Raw genomic sequence first — 27,513 nt, forward strand, 5'->3', positions numbered from 1 at the left:
AGCTCTCTCTCCCACCACAGAGAGTGATATCAGGAACATGGGGTGGGTTGGGGGCTGAAGCAGCGGTTCAACCCCCAGTACCATTAGAGGATCACAGTGGCCAATAATAGCCCAATAATAACATGGCTGGCTGCTCACTCTCTGCCACCCGTTGAGCCCTCTTCCTTCCTGCTGTGTGTGGCGCCATGTGGCCCGGTGTGTGCTGCTTCCTGTCCTGAAGGACGTCACACAATTAACACAGCTGAATGAAGAGCCCCTCCGCCTGCTGCAATTACTCTGATGCGCCTTGCATGTCAAATAAATTAATTGAGCCGATGTTTGTGCTCTCTTGTCTTTGATATTTATTTCAAGACGTGTGATTCAAAATACTGCCTCATTGTTAAGTATGTGGTTATGATCTGTTCTATTGTACAGTGCAACCAGAAGAAGACAGTTAACATATTCTTGTTGTCAGTGTTGGTTGGTGGAGAGGAGGCTTTTCTATTTTATTTTTGTACATTCTCTCCGGATGGGGTAGAGGTAAAAAAAAAAAAGAGTCAAAGAAATATGTACTAAGATAACCCCAACCCATTCCCCCCTCAGTCCCCATCCACCCACCTGCACCCTCCCCACCCGGAAACCATGTTATAATATTAAATGTTTTCGCAGCAGTGCTGCCTGCCAGCAGTGATCTTCTCTGAGTGATTCAGAGCTGCAAGGGGCTATCATTGTTAAGTAACATAATAGATGCAAAGCATTTAATATTTTAATTCATGCACTTTGAAACTGCAGGGCACTCCCTCATCATATGGAGGAATGTGTCTACCTGATTTAGGGGACACAGTGAACAGTTGGGAGTTGGGGCCAATCTCATCATAAAACATTTCCTTGGCGTTAAATACAGTCTGTGAACAAACTGAAAATGTTTTTCCATATTCTGTTCCATTTGAAGAGTTGTTCAGATTCAATCCGATCTGTGGACCTTACTTTTTTAATGGCTAGCTCAGAATATGAACTTTCCAAAGGTTGTTCCAAAGGTCAGTCCTTTTGGGAGCCCAGATAATGTTTTTTATAAATCCCGTCATTGGATGGTTCGGTAGTTGGGTTTCCCAAGGGACTCCTAAAAATTGTTGCAAGCAGCATAGTCAAAGTCACCAACACTCTGGATAACATGAAAATAGTCTAGCCAGCTCTTCTAGAGCAAGTAAAATGGTCAGAGTGAGGTGTTCTCTCATTTGTGTCTGGAAGTAGCTAGCAAGTTGGTCAACGTTAGTCATTTAGCTTGGGTGCTTGACTGCCGTTGTGAGGTCAGAACGCTCTGATCAACCCTACTCCTCGGCCAGAGCGTCCAGTGTGCACTCGGAACACTCTTAGAGCGAAATGCTCTGAATTTATGAATGGACAATCTGACAATGCTCTGAATTTACGAACACCCAGAGCGCACTCTGAGCGCTCTCTGGCACTCCAGAGTGGATTTTCGAACTCACCCATAGACAAAAGGAGTTGCCTGGTAATGTTATCTTTCAAATCTTGGAATGTTCTCAAACCATTACAGTCCATGATATTGGTAAGAGTACAGATTACACATTTGGACCATTGGAGGGATGTGAAAGGCCACCTTCCAGATCACAAGGCATTATTGTGAAATATTGGAGTATGGGCATACAATTTTGATACCCAGTTGCAATGATTGAAGATTTTGCACCAAATTGTGCAAGCAAAAATTGGTCCAAAGCATAGTTTAAATTATTTAAGGGATATATCAGTGCAGACCACCTCTTCCATGGCAATATGAGACACCATATTTCTCTCTATACTGAGCCAAGGGGCAGAAGAATCATGTCTAAACCAATTTAGGACGGGGCGAGATGCTAGTGACTGGAAATACGATTTAACGTTTGATACAGATAGTCCTCCCACGTCTTTCCCTCTTTGCAAATTCCAGTAGCCAGAAGGGGGAGCTATGGGACGCAGTGAGCTACAGCAAAACATTTTTTACTCATCAATCTACACACAATACCCCATAATGTTTTTTAGAAACGTTTGCAAATGTATAAAAAAAATAAAAAAAATAAATACCTTAATTACATAAGTATTCAGACCCTTTGCTATGACACTCGAAATTGAGCTCAGATGCATCCTGTTTCAAGTCATCATCCTTGAGATGTTTCTACAAATTGATTGGATTCCACCTGTGGTCAATTGATTGGACATGATTTGGAAAGGCACACACCTGTCTATATAATGTCCCACAGTTGACAATGCATGTCAGAGCAAAAACCAAGCCATGAAGTCGAAAAGGAATTGTCCATAGAGCTCCGAGACAGGATTGTTTCGAGGCACAGATCTGGGGAAGGGTACCAACAAATGTTTGGAACCACTAAGACTCTTCTTAGAGCTGGCAGACCGACCAAACTGAGCAATTAGGGAGGTGACCAAGAACCTGATGCTCACTCTGACAGAGCTCTAAATTTCCTCTCTGGAGATGGGACAACCTTCCAGAAGGACAACTGTCTCTGCAGCACTCCACCAATCAGGCCTTTATGGTAGAGTGGCCAGACGGAAGCCACTCCTCAGTAAAAGTCACATGACAGCCCACTTGGAGTATGCCAAAAGGCACCTAAAGACTCTCAGGTCATGAGAAACAAGATTCTCTGGTTTGATGAAACCAAGATTGAACTCTTTGGCCTGAATTCCAAGTGTCACGTCCGGAGGAAACCTGGCACCATTCCTACGGTGAAGCATGGTGGTGGCAGCATCATGCTGTGGGGATATTTTTCAGCAGCAGGGACTGGGAGCATAATCAGGATCAAGGGAAAGATGAACGGGGCAAAGTACAGAGAGATCCTTAATGAAAATCTGCTCCAGAGTGCTCAGAATCTCAAACTAGGGTGAAGGTTCACCTTCTAACAGGACAACGACCCTAAGCACAGAGCCAAGACAATGCAGGAGTGGCTTTGGGACAAGTCTCAATATCCTTGAGTGGCCCAGCCAGAGCCCGGACTTGAACCCGATGTAACATCTTTGGAGAGACCTGAAAATAGCTGTGCAGCGACGCTCCCCATCCAACCTGACAGAGCTTGTGGGGATCTGCAGAGAAGATCTACCCTCACACATAATGGTCTACCCTCACACATTACAAAGGGGTAGGATGCCGCTCCTTTGATATTCATGGAGATTCACTCATGACTAGCACATCAAAATACCAGACAACCATTCAAAAACGTGGGCCATGGGAAACTAGCTAGTGTCGCAGAGGAAATAAATCACAGCTGAACTGTGGCTTGAAGTGAATCTTTTTACTCTTTGACATACCGTCTGTGTCTGTCATTCTCAATGCTAGGAACCCAATACTCTTCTGGTTTTGTGTGTGTTTAAATCAAAATAACCTCTCAGAGACTCATGCTTTACTGACAAAGTAGATTGTGTATGTGTTAAAAAATACTGATTTAGGATCTCAGCTCTCCCCACCACAATCCTAACCTTCACAATTATTAGAGTAGATATGAGAAATAATTATTAGAGTGCATTGTTTTTGGGAGTATAAAAGCGCATGAACAGAAGGACAATACAATGTCTACATTTTCATTTCTTCTAACATTTTGTTGTTGTTTCTCCACCTCTGTCTTTACAGCTCCTATCAGGAACATAATCTGCAGTGGTTCCCAGGTTGGCCCACTGTCTGTGGACTGAACAGACACCATGAAGGGTCTATCAAGCAGTCGCAGCCACCACCATTTGGTCACCTGTGACCCTGGTTCCTATGATGCCCTAGGCCATGGCCACCACCCTGACCGCAAGCCCTACCTGATCAACCAGATGGACATGCCCATGTCCCACCCCTCTGACCACGCCTACTACACCCAGGTCCAGAGCCAGCATAACCAGAAGAACCACACTGCCTTCCCCTCAGACAGTAGTGTGGTGCCCTATGGGACCTTCCCCAGACGACACTACAGCAGCTCCCACCACGAGCTGAAGGATCGGGTGGGGATGGATGAGTGTGCTGTGGTGCCCTATGGTGTGGGTGTTGGTGTGGGTAACATGCTTCCCAACAAGGGCGTCAACATCCGCCTGCCAGTCAACCTGCTGGACCAGTTTGAGAGGCAGCCGTCATTCACCCGGGACGGCTACCACACGCTGCAGTACAAGAGGACGGCACTGGAGCAGCGCAACGACAGCCCCGGACGCATCCGCCACCTGGTCCACTCCGTCCAGAAACTCTTCGCAAAGTCCCACTCCTTGGAGGGGCCAAACTCCAAGCAGGGAAGCATCAATGGCAGCAGGAACAGCCCCGAGAGCGAGACACCCCCCACGCAGAAGCACCGCAAACGTAGCAAGAGCAGGGAGCGCTGCAAGTCAGCTGAGCCCAAGCACAGGAGCCCCACCTCGGGGTACTGGAGCTCAGACGACATCCTGGATGACCGAGACGTCTGTCACAGCCTGTTGCACAGCCCCACTGGAGTCATGACCATGGGCCGCCACCCGGACAAGTCCCAGTCGCAGTACTTTATGGAGGCCTACAACACCATCAGTGAACACGCCCTGAAAACGTCGCGCAGTAATAACGACGTAGTAAAACACACCTGTGTCCCCTCCCATATCCCCATAAGCATGGACGCCCAGCTCATGAAGAAGAGCTTGTGGTCGTCCAGTCTAACGGTGAGCAGGGCTCGCCAAGTCTACCAGAAGGCCTCAGTAAATTTAGATCATAAAGCGCTAGTGAAATCTGAGGCTTGTCAGCAGGAGCGCTCATGCCAGTTCTTGCAGGTATGCAATTCTTTAAATTCACCCCTAAACCCAAACCCCCCCTTGCCCACCTACCTACCCCACTGGAGAGGACCTACCCCCTCTCCACTTTCATTTGATTTGAAGAGAGAAGTAAGTGCAAACCAGTAGTGGCCTTACTTCCTTTAGTAGGCTTTTTTCTTTTAAACCCATCAGTGACTGGCATTATTTCCTGTTTATAAACCTCTTAATTTCATACATTTCCCAGTTTTTGGGTTCTTTAATTATTACCTAATAATTTTGTGTGGTGTGTGTGTGTGTGTGTGTGTGTGTGTGTGTGTGTGTGTGTGTGTGTGTGTGTGTGTGTGTGTGTGTGAATATTCTCCGGAAGTTGTACACAAAGATTACATTGCCAAAACCATCACCTGTGAAATTCCACTCACGAGACACAGTTTGCACAACAAGAGCACAAATAACACATCTCTAAATGGATCTAAGCATTCAATTTCAACTCTGCTTATTTGCAGAAATATCCAAATACTGATTATGAATTATTATGTTAATGTAAATAGTATGTAAATGTTGTTCTCAACAATAGTTCATCTCCTCTCTATCTCACGCTCACTTGTTCTACACTGAATGTATTTTCTAATACCAGACATGTAGGAGTGGTTTTATGTATGATAGGCTAATAGAAGACATTGAGACACAGTCAGCAACACTGTGAACCAACACATTAGTGGATGTTTCCCATGTACTCCTTCATATCCTGCTACAGGTGAAGGATCTTAATTTGATTACCCTGTTGCAGAAGAACATTCCTGCGATGCAGGATATTTGAAACTTGTAGTGTATTTGAGGTTTAAACAGGCTTCTGAAGTTATTCATTTCCACTGTGAAATTTCAGACATGATTTTCCCTTACGAAAAATGTATCAACCACTACAAAAATTACCATTAATTATAATCCACATAATAATTCACATTTTCTGCTGTAGCAAACAGGTTCAAATTAAGATCCTGTATCTCTTTCTGCCGTATATAGTAACTCTGTTACCATAGAAACACCCACCAACAATAATGACAGGATTGATTCGAAAGTTGGGATAGGATAGTGGTAGCTGTGTTATTAGTACAAATGGAGACCAATTACCTATATGTCTGTGAGTCGAGTGCCATGTGAGGAAAGATGGCAAAGATTTTATGCAGCTTTTTGAAATTATGTAAAAAATATATACAAAAATTAAACTGGAGCCAAGCATTTTGATTTCTCAAATCTCAGATCTAAACTTCTAAATTAGTGTAGTTATTAGGGATGATGTGTTGTGAGTAGACTTGTTATGTATTTTAAAGTATTATTGATACTGTATTGTGTACATGAATATCCAACAGGGAAGACCCCAGTGACAAATACACATGCACAGTACCCAATTACTTAGCCAGGCATCACAACATTTAGATCTCCACATATTCAGCCCCACACTGTGTACAGTGAACGGTTAGCTGCAGTAAATAAAAGTAACCAAAGCTGTTATAGGGGAGTTGTCACAACAACAAAGTGCTGAACACATAAAGTACGGTATTTAAGATACAGAACATGTAAGTTCTGTGTGAACTTGTGAAGATAGGCCTATTTCTGTGGCGAGCATGCTATACTGTGTTCTACAGATGTAGGATCTTAATTTGAGAAGGTTTTCTACAGCAGGAAAATAATCCTGCAGCAACAGGAAAGGTGAATTATTATGTGGATTATAATTCATGAAAAGTTTGTGGTCATATGCACATCCTTAAAAACATAGGTGTTGGGCTAATAAATAATACTAGTAAAGAGAAGGAAGGCCCGCTGTTACGCTCTTTGATGGAAGGATCGGACCAAGGTGCAGCGTGGTAGGTGTACGTCTTACTTTATTCAATGAACACCGAAAAAACAACAAATACAAACGAAACGTAAAGTTTAGTAGGGCTAAACAGCACAGTACCAAAACAAAATCCCACAAACTACACGTGGGAAATAGCTGCCTAAGTATGATCCCCAATCAGAGACAACGATAGACAGCTGCCTCTGATTGGGAACCATACCCGGCCAACAAAGAAATAGAAAACATAGATTGCCCACCCTAGTCACACCCTGACCTAACCAAATAGAGAATTAAATGGATCTCTAAGGTCAGGGCGTGACACCCGCACACTGTTTATGCTCCCAATTCACCGCTTTATTGACAATGTTTAGAACCGAAACGGATCTTCGTCAGGTCAAATCCCACCTCACATGACCATTACACACATGACGCATGGTGTGTATGGAAACAATTCAAATCACTTTGCGCATAGTCAGTCATAATTAATCACAGAGGTAAATATGGTCATTAGGGATTATATACAAATCGGTCCAAGTTAAAAACCTATGCAGCAGTAAAAAAGATTACGTTGGAAACTGTTGGAATACCCGCCTAGGGGTGGAGATACTGATCATCTATTACTGAGAAGAGAATTGTATTAGATTCACCATTTGTCTGCCATGTCTCCGAAAGGTCTCAACCAAGAGTTTGATATCAGACCATTTCTTACGTGAATATGTTATGTTGATTTGTCCTGCCATCCAGGTCTCCACTTGGTCATTTTGTACATTTGTATATATTAGATCTTCTGTAATTACTACATGTGCCCATCTCATTGATATCAAATTATTAGAGTTGTTTTTGAAATAGGTCACTGTAATTATATCAATAGCCACCATGCGTCCTGCGCATAATGGTCATATGGGCAGGTATTCCATATGTTTCTAACGTAATCTTTTTTTACTGTTGCCTAGATTTAAATTTGGACCGGTATGTATGTATATATATATATATATGTATATGTGTGTGTGTGTGTGTGTGTGTGTGTGTGTGTGTGTGTGTGTGTGTGTGTGTGTGTGTGTGTGTGTGTGTGTGTGTGTGTGTGTGTGTGTGTGTGTGTGTGTGTGTGTGTGTGTGTGTGTGTGTGTGTGTGTGTGTGTGTGTGTGGTATGGTATGTATGTAATCCTTTATGTGATTGACTATGTGCAAAAGTGAATTGTTTCCACACCCACCATGTGTCATGTTCATAATGGTCATGTGAGGTGAAATGTGTATATTTTGGGATGTGAGTGCTCAGTCTGTTTGACCTGACGAAGATCCGTTTCGGATCAAAACGTTGTCAATAATGCAGCGAATTGGGAGCATAAACAGTGTACAGGCCTTCCTGTTCTTTACGATTATAATTCATGGATATTTTTCTAGGGGTTGATGCATTTTTTGTTCAGGAAAATCAAGTCTGAAATTTCAAAGTGGAAATTACAGAAGCCTTTTTAACCCTTTACAGGTGTGGGAATTGGGCTTATTGGGCTTATTGGGCTTATTGGGCTTATTGGAGAAGAAATATGGAACGTATATGCATAAGGGAACAGTTTGGAGATTATGGGAAAATTATTAGATAAATACTGAATCCAAAACTTAAAATACACTGTTGATTTTAGGTGCATTTTACATTTACTGTACTTTTTGCTGCATTTGTTGTTAACGAAATCTAAAAATACTCTGGATTCATTCAGTAACATGATAAGAATATTATTAAGGTGCAACATAACACCAAAAAATGTAAAGCGTTTGAGTGAGAGGTCTAACTGGTGTTTCCAAGGGGCCACATACCTCTTCAAGGAAATTTAAATGCACTTTTATGACTCAAAGGAGAGTCTTCAGCTATTAGGTGCTTTTTGAGCTCTCCTACCTGTGCAGTTGAGGAACTACAGATGTCAAACTTGTAGTTGTTTTCTTTGAAACACAGCCCTGCATCCCCGCATTTACACAATTACTGTTGTTGTTTACACAATCCAAAGACGGTCCATTATAAATCGCAATCTGGGTAAGGTGGGCATAATTTGAAAGCTTGTTCTATTGACTAGCTAAAATATAAAATACGATCTTACAGTGTTAGGATTTCACTAGGCAATTCAGTGAAGCAGGTCTTCATTTTAGTGCGCATAGAATGGCGTCATGAGTGCATTCAAGTTTTCTTCAAAACACAACAAACATACAGTGCCTTGCGAAAGTATTCGGCCCCCTTGAACTTTGAGACCTTTTGTCACATTTCAGGCTTCAAACATAAAGATATAAAACTGTATTTTTTTGTGAAGAATCAACAACAAGTGGGACACAATCATGAAGTGGAACGACATTTATTGGATATTTCAAACTTTTTTAACAAATCAAAAACTGAAAAATTGGGCGTGCAAAATTATTCAGCCCCTTTACTTTCAGTGCAGCAAACTCTCTCCAGAAGTTCAGTGAGCATCTCTGAATGATCCAATGTTGACCTAAATGACTAATGATGATAAATACAATCCACCTGTGTGTAATCAAGTCTCCGTATGAATGCACCTGCACTGTGATAGTCTCAGAGTTCCGTTAAAAGCGCAGAGAGCATCATGAAGAACAAGGAACACACCAGGCAGGTCCGAGATACTGTTGTGAAGAAGTTTAAAGCCGGATTTGGATACAAAAAGATTTCCCAAGCTTTAAACATCCCAAGGAGCACTGTGCAAGCGATAATATTGAAATGGAAGGAGTATCAGACCACTGCAAATCTACCAAGACCTGGCCATCCCTCTAAACTTTCAGCTCATACAAGGAGAAGACTGATCAGAGATGCAGCCAAGAGGCCCATGATCACTCTGGATGAACTGCAGAGATCTACAGCTGAGGTGGGAGACTCTGTCCATAGGACAACAATCAGTCGTATATTGCACAAATCTGGCCTTTATGGAAGAGTGGCAAGAAGAAAGCCATTTCTTAAAGATATCCATAAAAAGTGTTGTTTAAAGTTCGCCACAAGCCACCTGGGAGACACACCAAACATGTGGAAGAAGGTGCTCTGGTCAGATGAAACCAAAATTGAACTTTTTGGCAACAATGCAAAACGTTATGTTTGGCGTAAAAGCAACACAGCTGAACACACCATCCCCACTGTCAAACATGGTGGTGGCAGCATCATGTTTTGGGCCTGCTTTTCTTCAGCAGGGACAGGGAAGATGGTTAAAATTGATGGGAAGATGGATGGAGCCAAATACAGGACCATTCTGGAAGAAAACCTGATGGAGTCTGCAAAAGACCTGAGACTGGGACGGAGATTTGTCTTCCAACAAGACAATGATCCAAAACATAAAGCAAAATCTATAATGGAATGGTTCAAAAATAAACATATCCAGGTGTTAGAATGGCCAAGTCAAAGTCCAGACCTGAATCCAATCGAGAATATGTGGAAAGAACTGAAAACTGCTGTTCACAAATGCTCTCCATCCAACCTCACTGAGCTCGAGCTGTTTTGCAAGGAGGAATGGGAAAAAAATTCAGTCTCTCGATGTGCAAAACTGATAGAGACATACCCCAAGCGACTTACAGCTGTAATCGCAGCAAAAGGTGGCGCTACAAAGTATTAACTTAAGGGGGCTGAATAATTTTGCACGCCCAATTTTTCCGTTTTTGATTTGTTAAAAAAGTTTGAAATATCCAATAAATGTCGTTCCACTTCATGATTGTGTCCCACTTGTTGTTGATTCTTCACAAAAAAATACAGTTTTATATCTTTATGTTTGAAGCCTGAAATGTGGCAAAAGTTCGCAAAGTTCAAGGGGGCCGAATACTTTCGCAAGGCACTGTAGGCTCATTCTGGTCAGGAAAACCCAGGATGGAACATCATGTCATCTTGTAACTGTACATCAAACATAGTGATCATAAATGTTGACACTGTGTATGACATGAGTTTTATGATATGGAAATGTCTCATCTTTCAAAATACATTGAGTCCTCGTAATTTGCAGCATTTCCCTTACTCAGATAATAAAACATTTGCTAAATTTCCCCAATAACTGGAGGGGTGGGGGCAACTTCTTGTTGCGCGTGTTGTTCATGTTCAGAATGGCTGTCAGTCAAAACCCATACAGCGCTGTGAAGCGGAGACCCTGTGCTCTGACATCAGGTATAGCATTTTATTGTATAGCCACTGCGTTCTCATTTAAGCACTTATCAGTGTCCAAATCTGCTATTTTCAACCCGTATACAGGAACGAGTGCAAAAGGCTACACCTCAAATACACTACAAGTTTTACATTTCTCCTGCAACAGGGTGACCAAATTAAGATCTTACATCTGTAGTGTGTGGGCATGCAGCCGCTCAGCGGTAATAGAGTAACTCTGCCTCCACAGCCTCCTTTTATATTCAACCTGCTAATTTCTGCTCTGACGACAAAAGCCATAGCAGCCTAGCCTGCCCAGCTCTGTCTGTCTCCCTAGTTACCAAGGCTCCTCTCCCTTTGCAGAGTCATGTAATTACTAAGTCTTCGGAGGAGTGGGATTCTCTCTCCTCCAGCATCAACTTCGTCTCCAAAGTATTTTTGAATGCAATATGGTAACTTCCCAAATTGGGTATATCACTGGAAGATGAATAGATCTTCTCTGGTAACACATACTTTCACTGTGTCTGAATGAACCTTTTAGAGAAGGGGCACCATAATCCCTCTCTGTATGGACGTAGTAGTATTCCTATTAGTAGTATTCCTATTAGTAGTATTCCTATCAACTATTATACAATAAAGAATAGTTTGGAAGTTCAGGTTGTGCTATTGTTTGTGCCCTAGTTTTACTAATTTGTTCAACACATATTTATGGCTACCTCATTGTGTTTCTCCTTCAAGCCATTATTTCCCTCACACCTATACAAAGCCTTAAAATACTTTGTTTCAGGTTAGCTCAAATGTTATACCACCCCGATGATGTTGTTTGAGCTCAGATAGACACCCTAGTTCTTTGTGAACATCCTCTTGATAAGTCTTTGTGTGCCCTTAGGAGGACTCCACACTAGCGGATGCCCAGGTTGTCAGGAAGATGTTTTTAGTGTAATCATGTGAACTCATACCAGCCTCTTCCTTAATCACTTGTTTATTACCTTCAATGCTCAGTATGAGAGATAGAGAGGTAGGGGTCTGACTGTGTGTTGGATGTTGTTGTGACGCTGCGTTGGCAGGACCGGACCGGGTAGATGTGGGTTCATGGCGCCATACAGTCATCCGTGGAGGTGCCTGATGCCCTGTTGTCACCTCCCCCGTCCCCACAGGTGCCACAGGACGAGTGGAGTGGCTTCTCGCCTCTGGGGGGTAAGGAGGATGACATCCCATGTCGACGCATGCGCAGCGGGAGCTACGTGAAGGCTATGGGCGAGGAAGAAGACAGCGAAGACTCGGAGGGAAGTCCAAAGCCATCGCCAAAGGTCCAGGCCCAAGGTCGACGGGCCAGCTATCTCAAAGCCACCCAGCCATCACTGACTGAAATGACTACCTTAAAGTAAGACTCTGCGCTATGATATTTTAAAGTGACTTTGACTTAATTTCATTATCATAGTCCTTATGATTTCACATTCTTTGGAGCATGATGTGTGTACTTAAATGACCCATTTACTACAGTGGGGGAGAAGCATAGCATGAAGAAATCAGACAACCGTTTAGGATAAGGTCCTCCGACCCCCAGCTTTATTGGGCCCGTTATATAGAGAGGTTGCTCGTAGCTTTCAGTATCACTCTGGCACATCTGGGACTTCCAGCTAGAATTTGTGAATTTATTAAAGCAGCATCCAATTCAAGAGACAGCCAAGCCCGGCACCTGTGCATTTTCCCCTGCATGCCGTTCCACTCAGTGAGTAAAGAGTATTAATGTTTCAAACACCAGGGGAAATGACTGGAAGGTTCTCCTGACTGTAGATGAAGTGAGAAGCTATTTTAAAAATGAACGTTTCAGTTGAAAAAGTACAGTATATTCTAAGTTATATAATTATGCTCTTATCTGTTTATTATAATCTTCACAATGAACAAATATGTCAATTCCTAAGCATTGCAAGCATCTCTCAATTTAAATTTGAAAGGATCTTTGACAAAAGTTGAGCTAAAGGCACTAGGATTGTGAGAAAAGCTTCCCTAACCGTGACTGTGATCCATGTTCTAAATCAGCTTGTATTTCTGGCTGAAGCTCTGCATGCCTCATGACCTTTGACAGTGTACTGTGCCTCTCCTAGTTCTGTGGTTCATGTTATGAACTCCACTAGGCGTCTGAAACCGTTTGGCAGGCACTAAGTGATCCTTAGATTACCACATCTGCTGCCCGATGGTTACTGTACTGTATGTGGGCCATGCAGATGTACTACTGAACTTACTGTGGAGTAATGATGTGATCATCTACACTGATAAATCACCTTCCCAATCAATAAGAACAACATTGATTTATTACACAAAAAGGAATGCATTTAAAGTTTTAGGAGATAGATCAGTGTAATAGTTTTACACTTTTGTTTCATTTTCTCTCTTTGACGCCAGCCTACAGTAGCTAATAGGCTCCATAGACTTTGCACTAACAGCAGGGATATGATTAGGTTCTCCCCAGAAACACACCAGGCCTGTCTCTGTCTCTAATTAAGTACCCACACTGCTAGAGAAGGTATGGTGAGCCTGGGGACTTCTCTTTAAAAGTGCTGTACTCACAGATTGGAACTTCATTGCTGTGCTGTTTGAGATGAATTACAGGCAGAGGGTATGTGTCATCATTAATGATATATGCATTTTGATTCCGTTATCATATAGGCCAGTTTGGATTTTTTTATTATGGTGTTATGGTAATGTTTAATAGCAGTCGATATAATGTATGTGTCCCACATTTCTATGTGCATGTGTGTACGCATTCTTGACATTTATCTGTCTTCGTGTACTGCTTGTTAGATAATATTGGAAACATATTGGTTTATTCCACACCAATGACATCATGCATAACCAAATTCCTTAACATCCCAACACTGAGGCAGCCTGCAGCTCTTGCTTCGCCCTTCAAGCACTTCAGGTTCCATCTTCTTCCATTTATTTTGTTCTGGATGTAGTCGGAGTCCAGCTCCCAGAAGGCTTGCTGGACCACAGTGGAGTTTCAGTAGGAGCTTCTGATCCAAAACAACCATGCTGCAGCAGCAGATTAGACATGGAGTTTAGACAGAGTTTCTCAGGTGCCAGCCCAACCCAACCCAGCACTGTCCTAGATGTCTATTCTGCGTGGCTTCCCTCACTGCTGCAGCTTAGCCGAGGTGTCTGTCAGCACGGCAGGCGAGAAAGATTTGCGTGGGCAGCCTTAAGTGAATTTAGCTGTTTCTCCTCAGCGCTGTGGTCGCTGGCTGGCCCGACCTGCTTTATGGGAGAGTGCATAATGTATGATCCCTTATTGATGTCACTTGTTGAATCCACTTCAATCATTGTAGATGAAGGCGAGGAGACAGGTTAAAGAAGGATATTTAAGCCTTGGGACAACTGAGACATGGATTTTGTGCCATTCAGAGGGTGACTGGGCAAGACATAAGACTTAAGAGCCTTTGAACGGGGTATGGTAGTAGGTGCCAGGCGCACCAGTTTGAGTGTAGTTAAGAACTGCAACGCTGCTGGGTTTGTCACTCAACAGTTTCCCATGGGTGTCAAGAATGGTCCACCACCCAAAGCACATCCAGTCACCTTTACACAACTGTTGGAAGCACAACTGTTGGAATGCTCTATTGATTTAATGACATTCATTGTTGACCAGTTGAAGAAGGATTTTATTGAAATGAATAACACGATTAGAGACAAACGCACAGCTCTACAAATAGCTGTTAATGATGATGGCATATTCAATGAACTGATGAAAACTAACCAAGCGCTCCAGGACAAGTTGTCTACAGAAATAAACTTAAAATCAAGAAATTCAACCAAGGCAAAAAAGACAAGGCCGAGGATAGAGTCTACTTCTGGAGAAACCCTGACAGGGGAGGTCCTGCTCCTCCTCTCCATGGCAGACGCAGGGGGGATGCCGCTTCCTTCAATCCACCCCCGTCGGATCAACGCTCCACAACCAGCGCCTCATTGGCTTCCAGTGGTAGTTTTTTATTCAACGAGAGACTGGACGGACGGAAGGGCGGAGGAGGCCGCAGGCACGCGCATCGTAGAGATGCCACACCCGACGGGGTAAGAAGAAACGACTATCAGAGGCAGAGGAGACCGTTCACACGGTCCCAGAACCCACGGGACTGAGTGTCTTTAATTTATCAAGCAAGATATTGAGCCCTGCCCATGTCTCTTTGCTTAATAAAGGGTTATCTTTTGTGCCTACAACCCAGTGCAACAATTTTGATGTTAAGGTAGACAAGTTTTTTAGAAACATCCGTTTAAGGGAATACTTTAGCTCCCCTAATTCTGACACTTCCATTGAACCAGTAGGTTGCTCTCCTGCACATACTCCGACTCCTTTTAGAAGCAAGAGTTTTTTTATACCTCCAGCCAATCGCAAAAATATTCCACACAAGGGCAGTATTGAAGCTATGGAACATTTTCTTCTGCAACGTGACCCTAACGAACTACCTTCCAGTGCATGCATTATAACATTGGCTGAAATACTACTCACACATAACTATTTCATGTTTCTAAATGATTTCTTCATTCAGACGAAGGGCACTGCTCTGGGATCCCCCATGGCTCCTAACTATGCTAATTTGTATGTGGGTTACATGGAGAAACAGTCTATTTTCAATCCTCTCAAAGGTGTTTTCTTGCCTAACATCATTATTTGGAAACGGTATATTGATGATATTTTTGTTCTATGGAGGGGTGATGCAAAACAGTTCCAGGCGTTCCATGTTTTTCTTAACTCCTGTTCTGATCCTTTGAGATTTACTATGCAATCTGACACACGTCAAATCAGTTTTCTTGATATTCTGATCTTGTGTGAAGATAATGTTCTATACACTGATCTTTACAGGAAGCCTGCTGATCGTAACAGTTTGTCACCCACTTCCCTTGAAAAATAGTTTGCCCTACAGCCAATTCTGTCGAATCAAAAGAATTTGCAAAAAACAATCAGATTTCGACAGAAATATGGCTGAGACGCAAAGAATGTTCAAGGAGAGGGGCTACAAAAATGATCAGATTAATATTGCCATTGAGGAAATTCAAAACAAAACGAGACATGACCTTTTTCAAGGTCAGTCTCGCAAAAAGACACATTCTTGTGTTCTAACTACCCGCTATTCAAAGTGCTCTGAACAAATTAAGGGAATCGTTCACAAACTTTGGCACAGTCTAAAATACGATGATAGTCTCGGTAATGTGTTTTCGGACCTTCCTTTGGTCGTATTCTCGCGGGGCAGAAATCTGATTTACCACCCCAAGATAGTCCTGAACAAAGTCTATTTGCGCCCCTACTGGATGGAAATTACAAATGTAATGGCTGTGCTCAATGCAATGGCACTTATAAATGTAGAGCGTTCAAACACCCACAAACAGGGAAATCGATCCCAATCAAAGGTGTTATTACGTGCTCCACTAAGGCAGTTATTTATCTTATAACTTGCCCTTGTGGTAAAAATTATGTGGGTAAAACAAAGCGCGAATTAAAAGTACGTATCTCTGAGCATCGTAGCACCATTAGGTGTAAAAACTTTACTTACCCAGTTGCGGCGCACTTCTTAGAGGCAGGCCCCTCAATTTCATCTCTTCGTCTCGATTTCGTCTCCCTCCCTAGGAGAGGGGGTGACCTTGATAATTTATTGTTAAAACGAGAGGCTGCCTGGATCTTTAACTTAAAGACCCTTGCTCCCTTCGGTCTCAACGTAGACTTTGATCTGAAGCCATTCTTGTGATTATTGTGACTTTGCCATTGTAATTGTTTGTAAGCTTGTGTAGTGATTGTGTAAATGAATGTATGATAGTATGCTATCCATTTGTTGTTTGTATGCTGTTCTTTGTATGCCATTTTAATATTTGATAATTAACCAATGATATTAGGCCACTCTTGGCCATGATTACAGACACCTGTGTCTTTTGACACTACATAAACGAGTCATCCCGCAGTGTTTGTGATTATACCCTGATGAAGACAGCTTGGCTGTCGAAACGTTGGAAATTACATTTTTGCATCTGAGCTCCTAGAGTGTGCGGCTCTCTGTTATTTTCAAGGAAGCATTGGAGTCGACATGGGCCAGCATCCCTGTGGAATGCTTTTGACACCTTGTAGAGTCCATGCCCCGACAAACTGAGGCAAAGGGGGGTGCAAATGAATAATAGAAAGGTGTTTGTAATGTTTTTTACACTCAGTGTATAATGAATGCAAGGAGCAGAGTGGACAAACATGGAGTCAATGAATTAAGAGATCTTGTTGGACGTACTTTAAAAAAAAAAATTGTACCTTTATTTCACTAGGCAAGTCAGTTAAGAACAATGACAGCCTAGGAACAGTGGGTTAACTGCCTGTTCAGGGGCAGAACGACAGATTTGTACCATGTCAGCTCGGGGATTTGAAGTTGCAATCTTTGGGTTACTAGTCCAATGCTCTAACCACTGGCCTACCCTGCCGCCCAACTTACCATAGTCAGCATTAAGGAAATCTGATGTGAATGTGCACTGAGCATGTACATCTTGTTGTGATCTATTTTCATCTGGTTTGTTTGTTTTTCCTCCCCAATTTCGATCTTGTTTCATCGCTGCAACTCCCCAACGGGCTCAGGATGCGAAGGTCGAGTCATGCATCCCCCGAAACGTGACCTGCCAAACAGTGCTTCTTAACACCCGTCCACCTAACCCGGAAGCCAGCCACACCAATGTGTCGGAGGAAACACTGATCAACTAACGACGAGGTCAGCCTGCAGGTCCCCAGCCCGCCACAAGGAGTCGCTAGAATGCGATGAGCCAAGTAAATCCCTAAGTAAAGCCCCCCCGAATCCAGGTCTGTAGTGACGCCTCTAGCACTGCAGTGCCTTAACCCGCTGCTCCACTCGGAAGGCCCTTGATTATGTTTTGATGGTGAAAATTAGACACAGCGTGTTATCGAACCAAAATAGACTATACCTCTCAATTGTGGTCTGAAAAAAGATTTGTATAATTTAATGTTCCAGTGTGATGATCCACGGAGCTATAATTGTGACTACTGTACAGCTTGGCAGTTCCCCAGGAACGTCTCTCTTTGATCTGTCCATCTGACGTCACTACAGCTAACAGTACCATACCTTTGACTGATGGTCAGAGTGAAGTGGACTACAACTCACATACATCACTAGATGATGATGACATGCTTATTTGTCATAAGAGCCCATGACATCAGAGAGTAGCCTGATACCAGATCCCAGTACAAAATGGCGCCGACAGAGAGGGTCGCCTCGCTTCGAGTTCTTAGGAAGCTATGCAGTATTTTGTTTTTTTATGTATTACTTCTTACATTGTTACCCAAGGAAATCTTAAGTCTTATTACACACAGCTGGGAAAAACTATTGGATATAAGACCAACGTCATCTTACCAACATTACAACCAGGAATATGACTTTCCCGAAGCGGATCCTCTGATCGGACCACCACCCAGGACAATGGATCTAATCCCAGTAGCCAATCCAAAACAACGGTGCAGCAGATGGAGCGGCCTCCTGGTCAGGCTCCGTAGACGTGCACATCGCTCACCACTCCCTAGCATACTACTCGCCAATGTCCAGTCTCTTGACAACAAGGTAGATGAAATTCGAGCAAGGGTTGGCTTCCAGAGAGACATCAGAGATTGTAACATTCTCTGTTTCACAGAAACATGGCTCTCTCGGGATATGTTGTCAGAATCGGTTAAGCCACCGGGATTCTCCATGCATCGTGCCGACAAAGATAAACACCTCTCTGGGAAGAGGAAGGGCGGGGTGTATGCTTTATGATTAACGACTCATGGTGTAATCATAGCAACATACAGGAACTCAAGTCCTTCTGCTCACCCGACCTAGAATTCCTTACAATCAAATGCCAACCATTTTACCTACCAAGAGAATTCTCGTCATTTATAGTCACAGCTGTGTACATTCCCCCTCAAGCGAACACCAAGACAGCCCTCAAGGAAATTCACTGGACTCTATGTAAACTGGAAACTATATATCCAGAGGCTGCATTTATTGTAGCTGGGGATTTTAACAAAGCAAATTTGAGAACAAAGCTACCTAAATTCTATCAGCATATTGATTGCATGACACGCAGGGCTAATAATCTCGACCACTGCTACTCTAACTTCCGTGATGCATACAAGGCCCACCCCTGCCCTCCCTTTGGCAAATCCGCCCATGACGCGATCTTGCTCATTCCATGTTATAGCCAGAAACTCAAACAGGATGTAACAGTGAGAGGAACCATTCAACACTGGTCTAACCAATCGGAAGCCACGCTTCAAGATTGTTTTGGTTACACAGACTGGAATATGTTCCGGTCAATCCCAGAGAACTACATTGACCTATACGGTGACTCGGTGAGTGTGTTTATAAAGAAGTGCATTGGAGATGTTATACCCACTGTGACTATTAAAACCTACTCTATCAGAAACCGTGGATCGATGGTGGGATTCACGCAAAACTGAAAGCTCAATCCACTGCATTTAACCATGGAAAGATGACTGGAAATATGGCTGAATATAAGCAGTGTAGTTATTCCCTCCGCAAGGCAATCAAACAAGTAAAATGCCAGTACAGGGACAAGGTGGAGTCGCAATTCAACAGCTCAGACACGCTATGTGGCAGGGTCTAGAGGAAATCACGGACTACAAAAACACAAACAGCCACGACATGAACACCGACGTCACGCTTCCAGACAAACTAAACACCTTCTTAGCCCGCTCTGAGGAAAATTCAGTGCCACCGTCAACACCATTTAGTGCCACCATTCAACACCATAGTACCCTCCAAGCTCATCATCAAGCTGGAGGCCCTGGGTCTCAACCCCGCCTTGTGCAACTGGGTCCTGGACTTTCTGACTGGCCGCCCCCAGGTGGTGAATCTAGGAAACAACATCTCCACTTCGCTGACACTCAACACTGGGGCCCCACAAGGGTGTGTGCTCAGCCCTCTCCTGTACTCTCTGTTCACCCATGACTGCGTCTCCATGCATGCCTCCAACTCAATCATCAAGTTTGCAGACGACACAACAGTAGTGGGCTTGATCATCAACAACGACGAGACAGCATACAGGGAGGAGGTGAGGGCACTCAGAGTGTGGTGTCAGGAAAACAACATCTCACTCAACGTCAACAAAACAAGGGAGATGATCGTGGACTTCAGCAAACAGCAGAGGGTGCACCCCCCTATCCACATCGAAAGGACCGCAGTGGAGAAGGTGGAAAGTTTTAAGTTCCTGGGCGTACACATCACAGACAAACTGAAATGGTCCACCCACACAGACAGTGTGGTGAAGAAGGCGCAACAGCGCCTCTTCAACCTCAGGAGACTGAAGAAATTTATGTTGTCACCCAAAACCCTGACAAACTTTTACAGGTGCACAATCAAGAGCATCCTGTCGGGCTGTATCACAGCCTTGTACAGCAACGGCACCACCCTCAACCGCAAGGCTCTCCAGAGGGTGGTGCGGTCTGCACAACGCATCACCGGGAAAAAGTACCTGCCCTCCATGACACCTACAGCACCCGATGTCACAGGAAGGCCAAAAAGATCATCAAGGACAACAACCACCCGAGCCACTGCCTGTTCACACCGCTTCCATCCAGAAGGAGAGGTCAGTACAGGTGCGTCAAAGCTGGGACCGAGAGACTGAAAAACAGCTTCTATCTCAAGCCATCAAACTGCTAAACTGCAATCACTAACTCAGAGAGGTTGCTGCCTACATTGAGACCCAATCGCAGGACACTTTAATAAATGGATCACTAGTCACTTTAAACAATGCCACTTTAAATAATGTTTACATATTTTACATTACTCATATCACATGTTTATACTGTATTTTATACCATCTATTGCATCTTGCCTATGCCGCTCGGCCATTGCTGATCCATATACTTACTGTATATGTGCATATTCTCATTCACCCCTTTGGATTTGTGCGTATTAGGTAGTTGTTGGGGAATTGTTCGATTACTTGTTAGATATTACTTGCCTGTCAGAACTAGAAGCACAAGCATTTCGCTACACTCGCATTAACATCTGCTAACCATGTGTATGTGACCAATAACATTTGATTTGACTTTGTGCTGTCTTGCCAACTCCTTGTCAATGAGTGATCATGCTAACGTTAGTAGGCATTATTATTAACACCTGTTTGTTGACTTGTCTTCATTGGCAGGATCTCCAACGAACACTCTCCGAAGCTGCAGATCAGGAGCCACAGCTACCTGCGGGCGGTGAGTGAAGTTTCCATCAATAGGAGCCTGGACACCCTGGACCCCAAAGGGCTCCTGGACCCCAAAGCGCTGCTCTCCTCACCCCAATACCGCTCGCGAAACGAGAGTTACATGAGGGCTATGAGCACCATCAGCCAGGTTGGTGCTCCCGGCATTACGTCACCTTCTCTGGTGCTACGTCTGTGCAAGGGAGGAAAGTCACATCAAGTCAAAGTCAAATCAGCCATGAGATCAGCCACAAATTCATCTCTCCAGCGATGAGATGAATTGTATTTCAAACCAGTTTCAATGTCAATGTTCAGCCCTCAACCATCAAGAGTCAACTTAAAGAGAAGTCAAATTAATCTACCATTCCATTTACCATATATCCTCTCTAGAGTTTGGAAGAATACACAGCCTTTAAAGCCAGTTGTGCATTGTTTTATAGTATTTCGAAGATAGCATAACATAATAAATCATTATAAAAACCCGAAACCATTATCATATTACCTCCATACTGTATGTCATGCACATTACTTCATGTTACTCTTAGCTAAAGAAACATTTAAATATTGATTCAAATATAATAATCAAATTATTGTACAATAATCTATTCCAAGGACATTGTAGATACAAAAGTATTTTCAGAATAAACTAGTCACACAAAATATTTCTAATGAGTGACCTTTTGCTTTTCATGTCTGTAATTACAAATTTAACTCACTGAACAATCATGTTTAAAATCTGTGAAATCTCCCAAACTAAAATGAGATAAAGATTTGGATTAAGGATCAGTATTCACCAACTGTTTCTTGTTTAATACCCACCCTCAGTTATCAGTGAAAATCAGATGGAATTACAAACATCTCAGCATTAGTCTTGCCAAAAGCCCCTCAAGCTCTTGTCTTTTGGTGCTTTAGACCATATCCAAAGCATCCTTATCCCACCCTAACCTACAGTATGTTATTAAACCATCTTAGATGCTCTGGTTCTTGTCTTACCTTTTCTCAATTTGTCTTTTCTCGAAGATCCAAGGTTACTTTTATGTGTTTTGGCGTCGAGGAGAGAGGATAACAGGAATAGAGGAAACACAAGTTGAGAAGGGAATGCCCAACTCCTCGCTTCAATAATGCAGAGCTCTGTTTTAGACCCTAAATTAAATATCCTCATCATCCCAAACAATCTCTTCATTGCACTTGCTTGTTCTCCAATTAACATTGATCCTCACGCTCCCATTCCCTCTGACTCTTCCTCCTGTTGCTACTGCTGCATTGTGGTTCCTCTTTTTCTTCTGTAGTTCTCTTCCTTACTTCTCCTAATGATTTCAGATGTGTTTACTCTGCCCCTCAGCATTGAATGTGCACGGCTATTAAACTCTAGGTAAGTGGCTCTTCTATGGTGCGTTCTCCAGGTTAGGGTACTGATATTTGGATGTCCGGTTGTGCTGCACCCCCTCTCTCCCCCATCGTCCCCGACACCCTGCCCCCTTGCAGGTGAGTGAGGTGGAGGTGAACGGGCAGATAGAGCAGGTGTGTGAGCAGGTGTACAGTGAGATGGAGTCGCAGGCCATGGATGCGTTGGACCTGCCCATGCCGAGCTGCTTCCGCATGCGTAGAAACAGCTACGTGAGGGCCATGGACCAGGGCTGCTCAGAGGATGACGGGATGTCCCTGCTGCCCTCCTCACCCCCCAGGACCACCACCACCACCGTCAGGACCATCCAGAGCAGCACAGGTCAGTCGGTTTATCACTCTTCGAATACACACGGAGTAGTCACAGGTCAGTCTAGATCTGTTGCTCTGTTTATCTGGCGAGTCAAAATATGCACTGCTCAACCATACCACTGTCCACGGTAGAAAATGTCAGTGTCTTCTCAATCACCCTTTAAATCACCTCCAGCAGGAATAAATGTCTACTGGCTAGCAAAAACCAATGCTGCTGCACAGACCAATAAAGGTCAATGTCTCCACTGGATCACCATTAATACACACCACCATCACTATGGAAACCCTCAAGAGCACCACAGTTTGGTGTGCTTATCCCTTTCACAACACATATTGATCTACTGTACCAACACTGTCAGGGAACCACATACCAGCAAAGGTCAATGCCAAGAAAGACTCTCTCCACAGCAGCAGAGTACTGTATGTTCACCTGACTCCCAAAGCATACACCACACAACACAATGTCATAGCAGCACTAAGCCTGAGGATCTTTGCTGTCTTTGTAAGCAGGAGGATGAAGAGCCTGAGGATTGTCACTGCTGTATCTCTTTGATAGATGATTATTTGAGTGCTACGGACAAAACATGGCTTCTTGCCTGGTCCAGTCCACATGAGCAACATAAGCGTCTCTCCCTGGTATTTTAAACCATTATTATTATATCCACAACATTTCAAAACAGAGCAGGTGTGTGGAATAGGTTTGGAGAAATGTCGCAAATTTCTAAAAAATGTGGTTAATTAAGGGATCTGAAGAAATTCCCCTTTTATAATTGGTTTTAATTCTGTCATTGTGTACATGCTTACAAGGAGAGACAGAAGAAATGTTCTGTAATGGATAGCATGCTATCTGAGATACAGTATGTATTTATATGATAAGGACTCTCTGAGGTTTACTGTTATCAAGTTATTTATAAAAAAATAAAAGCATGTTTTTATAATTTCACTGAAATGCTTCAAGCGTCTTCATCAAACGTAGAGACTGCCCCGTCAGATGAGTCCCAGATGTCAGTGCTGATTTGAGTCGAACTTCCTGCTACTTAGTTTGACTGTTCCTCTGGGAATTCTTAGATTGTTATCCTAGTGGTAATCCACTGACAGCGAGGTTCAGTTTGACATCCCAGGATGAAACGTTAAGAGATGTCTCTGTAGTCCCAGAAAATGATCACCTGGACCCTTTACCATATTCTAAATGAAAACAAATGTATTTTGGCAATAAGTGTTATATTTATAGATAACCATAAAAGGACAGATACCATGCAGAGGTGGAATGAAATAATGACAGAACTGTAAAGGACCGAACTCTCTAACTGACGTTGAGTTGTGTTGTCTTGTGAAAACAAAAGGAAGGTGGCATTTGCTTATCTTCAGGTTTATCTCTTGAAACTGAGAAAGCTTGAGTACTGGAGCAACAAATACTTCAGATATGCATAGTTGATGAAAAATAAGCTAGGCACAATCTTCTGAAACAAATAAATAATAAAGGCAGTATTTGACTTCCCCTTCAACTCTTTGCTGGTGCTGCATGTCTGAATGAAGATTGCCACTTTCCGTCCTGCTGCTCTCTGCGCCCGGGGCTAGTCAAGGCAGACATATGGGCTGGACCCACAGGAGAGCTGCTTGGGCAAGTGGAGAAAAGAGAGAAAAAGAAAACAAGGGACATGGGATGAGAGAACGTGTGGAGGGAAGTTTCTGGACTAGTTAATCTTTCATGATGGCCGTTGGGTCTGAGTGAAAACATCAAGCTGGCATTTGCGTCCCGTCCCGACTCTGCCGTCAGCTCTCCACAATAACTCGAGATATTGAGCTGTGTGGGGGATCAGAGGCTGCTCTCATCAGTTGGATGCCCAGATTTGACTGTATTTGGGTACAGAAGCTGTATATGTTTTTGATATACTCTGTACAGTACAGGTATGTTATTGTTCATGCAACAAACCTTTTCATCTGTATTCCTCTTTAAACTGACCTATGATGTCCTTGTCCATATTAAATAAAAGCCGTCGAAGCAGATTTCTAATGAGGCAGCAGAGTAATTAGGCGTTAGGGGAGCATGGCCCTGAAAGAGGTCATCCCCAGTTAAGAGCCAGACTAAGACATCTAAAGCCCATGCAAATCACTTCCCCTTTATGGCCCATGCAAATCACTTCCCATTGCATCTCTGATATCTTATTTTCCCACCATTTATAATTTCCCCAACCATTTCAAAAGGCTCTAAACGCAGACAAGCCATTTTATTTTTAGATAAATCTGCCTAAAGAGTACGTAATTCTATTGATATGAACATCCTTTGTAAACCTTGCGTGTGAATTGAAAACAGCAGCAACGACGTCATGAAGTGTTTTGTAAGGAGTAGAGGCAGAATAGGGAGTCAGCCTCAGAGTACGGCCCTGACAAAACCTTGCGTGCTGTGAGGAAAAGGGGTTTGGTCCACAAGGTTTTGAGGCAGCCAACCTCATCAGAGTGAGGCCCTGACATTGACGTGATGCTTGGTGTGGAGTGGAGGGAGTGGTGTGGTGTGGACAGAGATGGGCAGTATTTCTGTTACATGTATTTGAAATAGTATTTTGTCATTTGTATTCGACTGGGCTGAACTACAATCCAATGTGTTTTGTAACAAGATAACTTCCAGCGCTGTAATTTGTATTTTCAAAATACTAAATACTTTTCTATACCATTTTTCTATTGTGGTTCTCCATTTTGTGTCCCCCTTTCACCCTACGTTGGTATCAGAAGTCTGCTGAATGAACTAAATATACATGTATATGTACAAATGTACAATTGCAAAGCATGCTGATATTATTATAATGAGCTCCACACTGAAACAAGGCCAATAATAATAGCTAGTGTGCTTTGCAGATCATTTTGGTATGTTCATTTTCATATACACTACCATTCAAAAGTTTGGGGTCATTTAGAAATGTCCTTGTTTTTGAAAGAAAAGCACATTTTTTGTCCATTAAAATAACATCAATTTCATCAGAAATACAGTGTAGACATTGTTATTGTTGTAAATTACTATTGTAGCTGGAAATGGCTGATTTCTAATGGAATATCTACATAGGCGTACAGAGGCCCATTATCAGCAACCATCACTCCTGTGTTCCTGTGTTAGTTAATCCAAGTTGATCATTTTAAAAAGGCTAATTGATCATTAGAAAACCCTTTTGCCATTATGTTAGCACAGCTGAAAACGGTTGTTCTGATTAAAGAAGCAATACAATTGGCCTTCTTTAGGCTAGTTGAGTATATGGAGCATCAGCATTTGTGGGTTCGATTACAGACTCAAAATTGCCAGAAACAAATAACTTTCTTCAAAAACTCGTCAGTCTATTTTTGTTCTGAGAAATGAAGGCATTTCCATGCGAGAAATTGCCAAGAAACTGAAGATCTCGTACAACGCTGTTAAGTACTACTCCCTTCACAGAACAGCACAAACTGACTAACCAGACTAAGGAGAGGAGTGGGAGGCCCCGGTGCACAACTGAGCAAGAGGACAAGTACATTAGAGTGTCTAGTTTGAGAAACAGACACCTCACAAGTCCTCAACTGGTAGCTTCATTAAATTGTACCTGCAAAACGCCAGTCTCAACGTCAACAGTGAAGAGGCGACTCCAGGATGCTGGCCTTCTAGGCAGAGTTCCTCTGTTCAGTGTCTGTGTTATTTTGCTCATATGAATCTTTGATTTTTATTGACCAGTCTGAGATAAGGCTTTTTCTTTGCAACTCTGCAAGTAATGTTTGGAAAATATTTGGTGAAGTGAAAAAGGAGGATGATAGCAGTGCCGGCTATGCTGTGTGTGATTGTGAGGCGCTATACAATTTCCACAGTCACAAGACGAGACTTCAAGTAGGCCTATGGCATGTCAAGGAAAATGTAGTCTACTTTCGATTCGTTAAATGGAAACTGAAAATGTTACATTGACTAACCAGAATAACCTACTGACGGCCTACACCGGCCAAACCCGGACAATGCTGGGCCAATTGTGCGCCGCCCTATGGGACTCCCAATCACGGCCGGTTGTGATACAGCCTGGATTCAAACCAGGGTGCCTGTAGTGACGCCTCGATGCAGTGCCTTAGATTGCTTAACTTTTTTTTGTTTTTAAATGCGACGCGAGTGGTGTGGTCAGCATGTTACAACCGGTCAAACTGATGTCATTTGGACATTTTCCACAAAAAATGTATCCCGTTTGTTTTTGCTTTATTGTATTTTCTCCCCAGTCCCAAAACAGCTTTGCTCACCAAAAGATGACTGAGAAAACTTTACAAATGGAAACTAGATGAAAGCATTAATTATATCGATCTATTACATTATTCTGTTGAGCAATGGTTTATTTAGTCTTCTAGGGTAATATATGACAAAAGAGAAGCTACATGTATCTAATTAGACAAGTTGAATAACAAATAGCCTACCAAATGTCAGAAATATATCTAAATCAGGCAAAACAAAGTCCTGCAGCCCCTGTCAAAAAATCATTCTGCAGTCTTTGCCTGTAGCCTACAGCGCTTTTTCTCAGCTGACCTGCGCACCAGCAGTGCACTCAACTAAGGCAGAGATGGGTATAAATTACTAATTACAATCACAAAATACCCTAAAGACCAATGTATCAAAATAAAAAGAAAGATAGAAAAATACCTTTGTAAGTAGCTGGCCGAACAGCAACAACATTCTCAGTAACGGTTGCAGAAACGTCTTACTTGCTATGACTGTGATATGTTGTTGCTTATCTACCTTAGTTGAATGCACTGTCACTCTGGATAAGAGTGTCTGCTAAATGTCCAAAATGTAAATGTATATTTTAAAATGAACAGCTGCAAAGCACACTGGGTATTGTCATTGGCCTTGTTTCAGGGCGGAGCTCGTAAGAGTAATACTCAGCATGCTTTGCAATTGTTACA

At 42.9% G+C, this 27,513-nt stretch overlaps 1 protein-coding gene across 5 annotated transcripts in view; it reads left to right on the forward strand.

Moving 5' to 3' along the window:
- The window catches only part of dlgap1a (discs, large (Drosophila) homolog-associated protein 1a), a 111,759-nt gene that overhangs the window by 62,065 nt on the left and 22,181 nt on the right, over positions 1–27,513 (forward strand). For 2 of the 5 annotated variants that reach the window (XM_036985978.1, XM_036985981.1), the window contains exons 3-6: positions 3,614–4,749; positions 11,835–12,061; positions 20,857–21,052; positions 22,387–22,627. In XM_036985978.1, coding sequence (XP_036841873.1) covers positions 3,682–4,749; positions 11,835–12,061; positions 20,857–21,052; positions 22,387–22,627 — 1,732 coding nt within the window. In that variant the 5' untranslated portion in view covers positions 3,614–3,681. The remainder of the gene's footprint in view (positions 1–3,613; positions 4,750–11,834; positions 12,062–20,856; positions 21,053–22,386; positions 22,628–27,513) is intronic. The other 3 variants (XM_036985980.1, XM_036985979.1, XM_036985982.1) reach the window with 3 other exon arrangements.

This window comes from Oncorhynchus mykiss, chromosome 8, assembly GCF_013265735.2.
Source record: "Oncorhynchus mykiss isolate Arlee chromosome 8, USDA_OmykA_1.1, whole genome shotgun sequence".
NCBI lineage: Eukaryota > Metazoa > Chordata > Actinopteri > Salmoniformes > Salmonidae > Oncorhynchus > Oncorhynchus mykiss.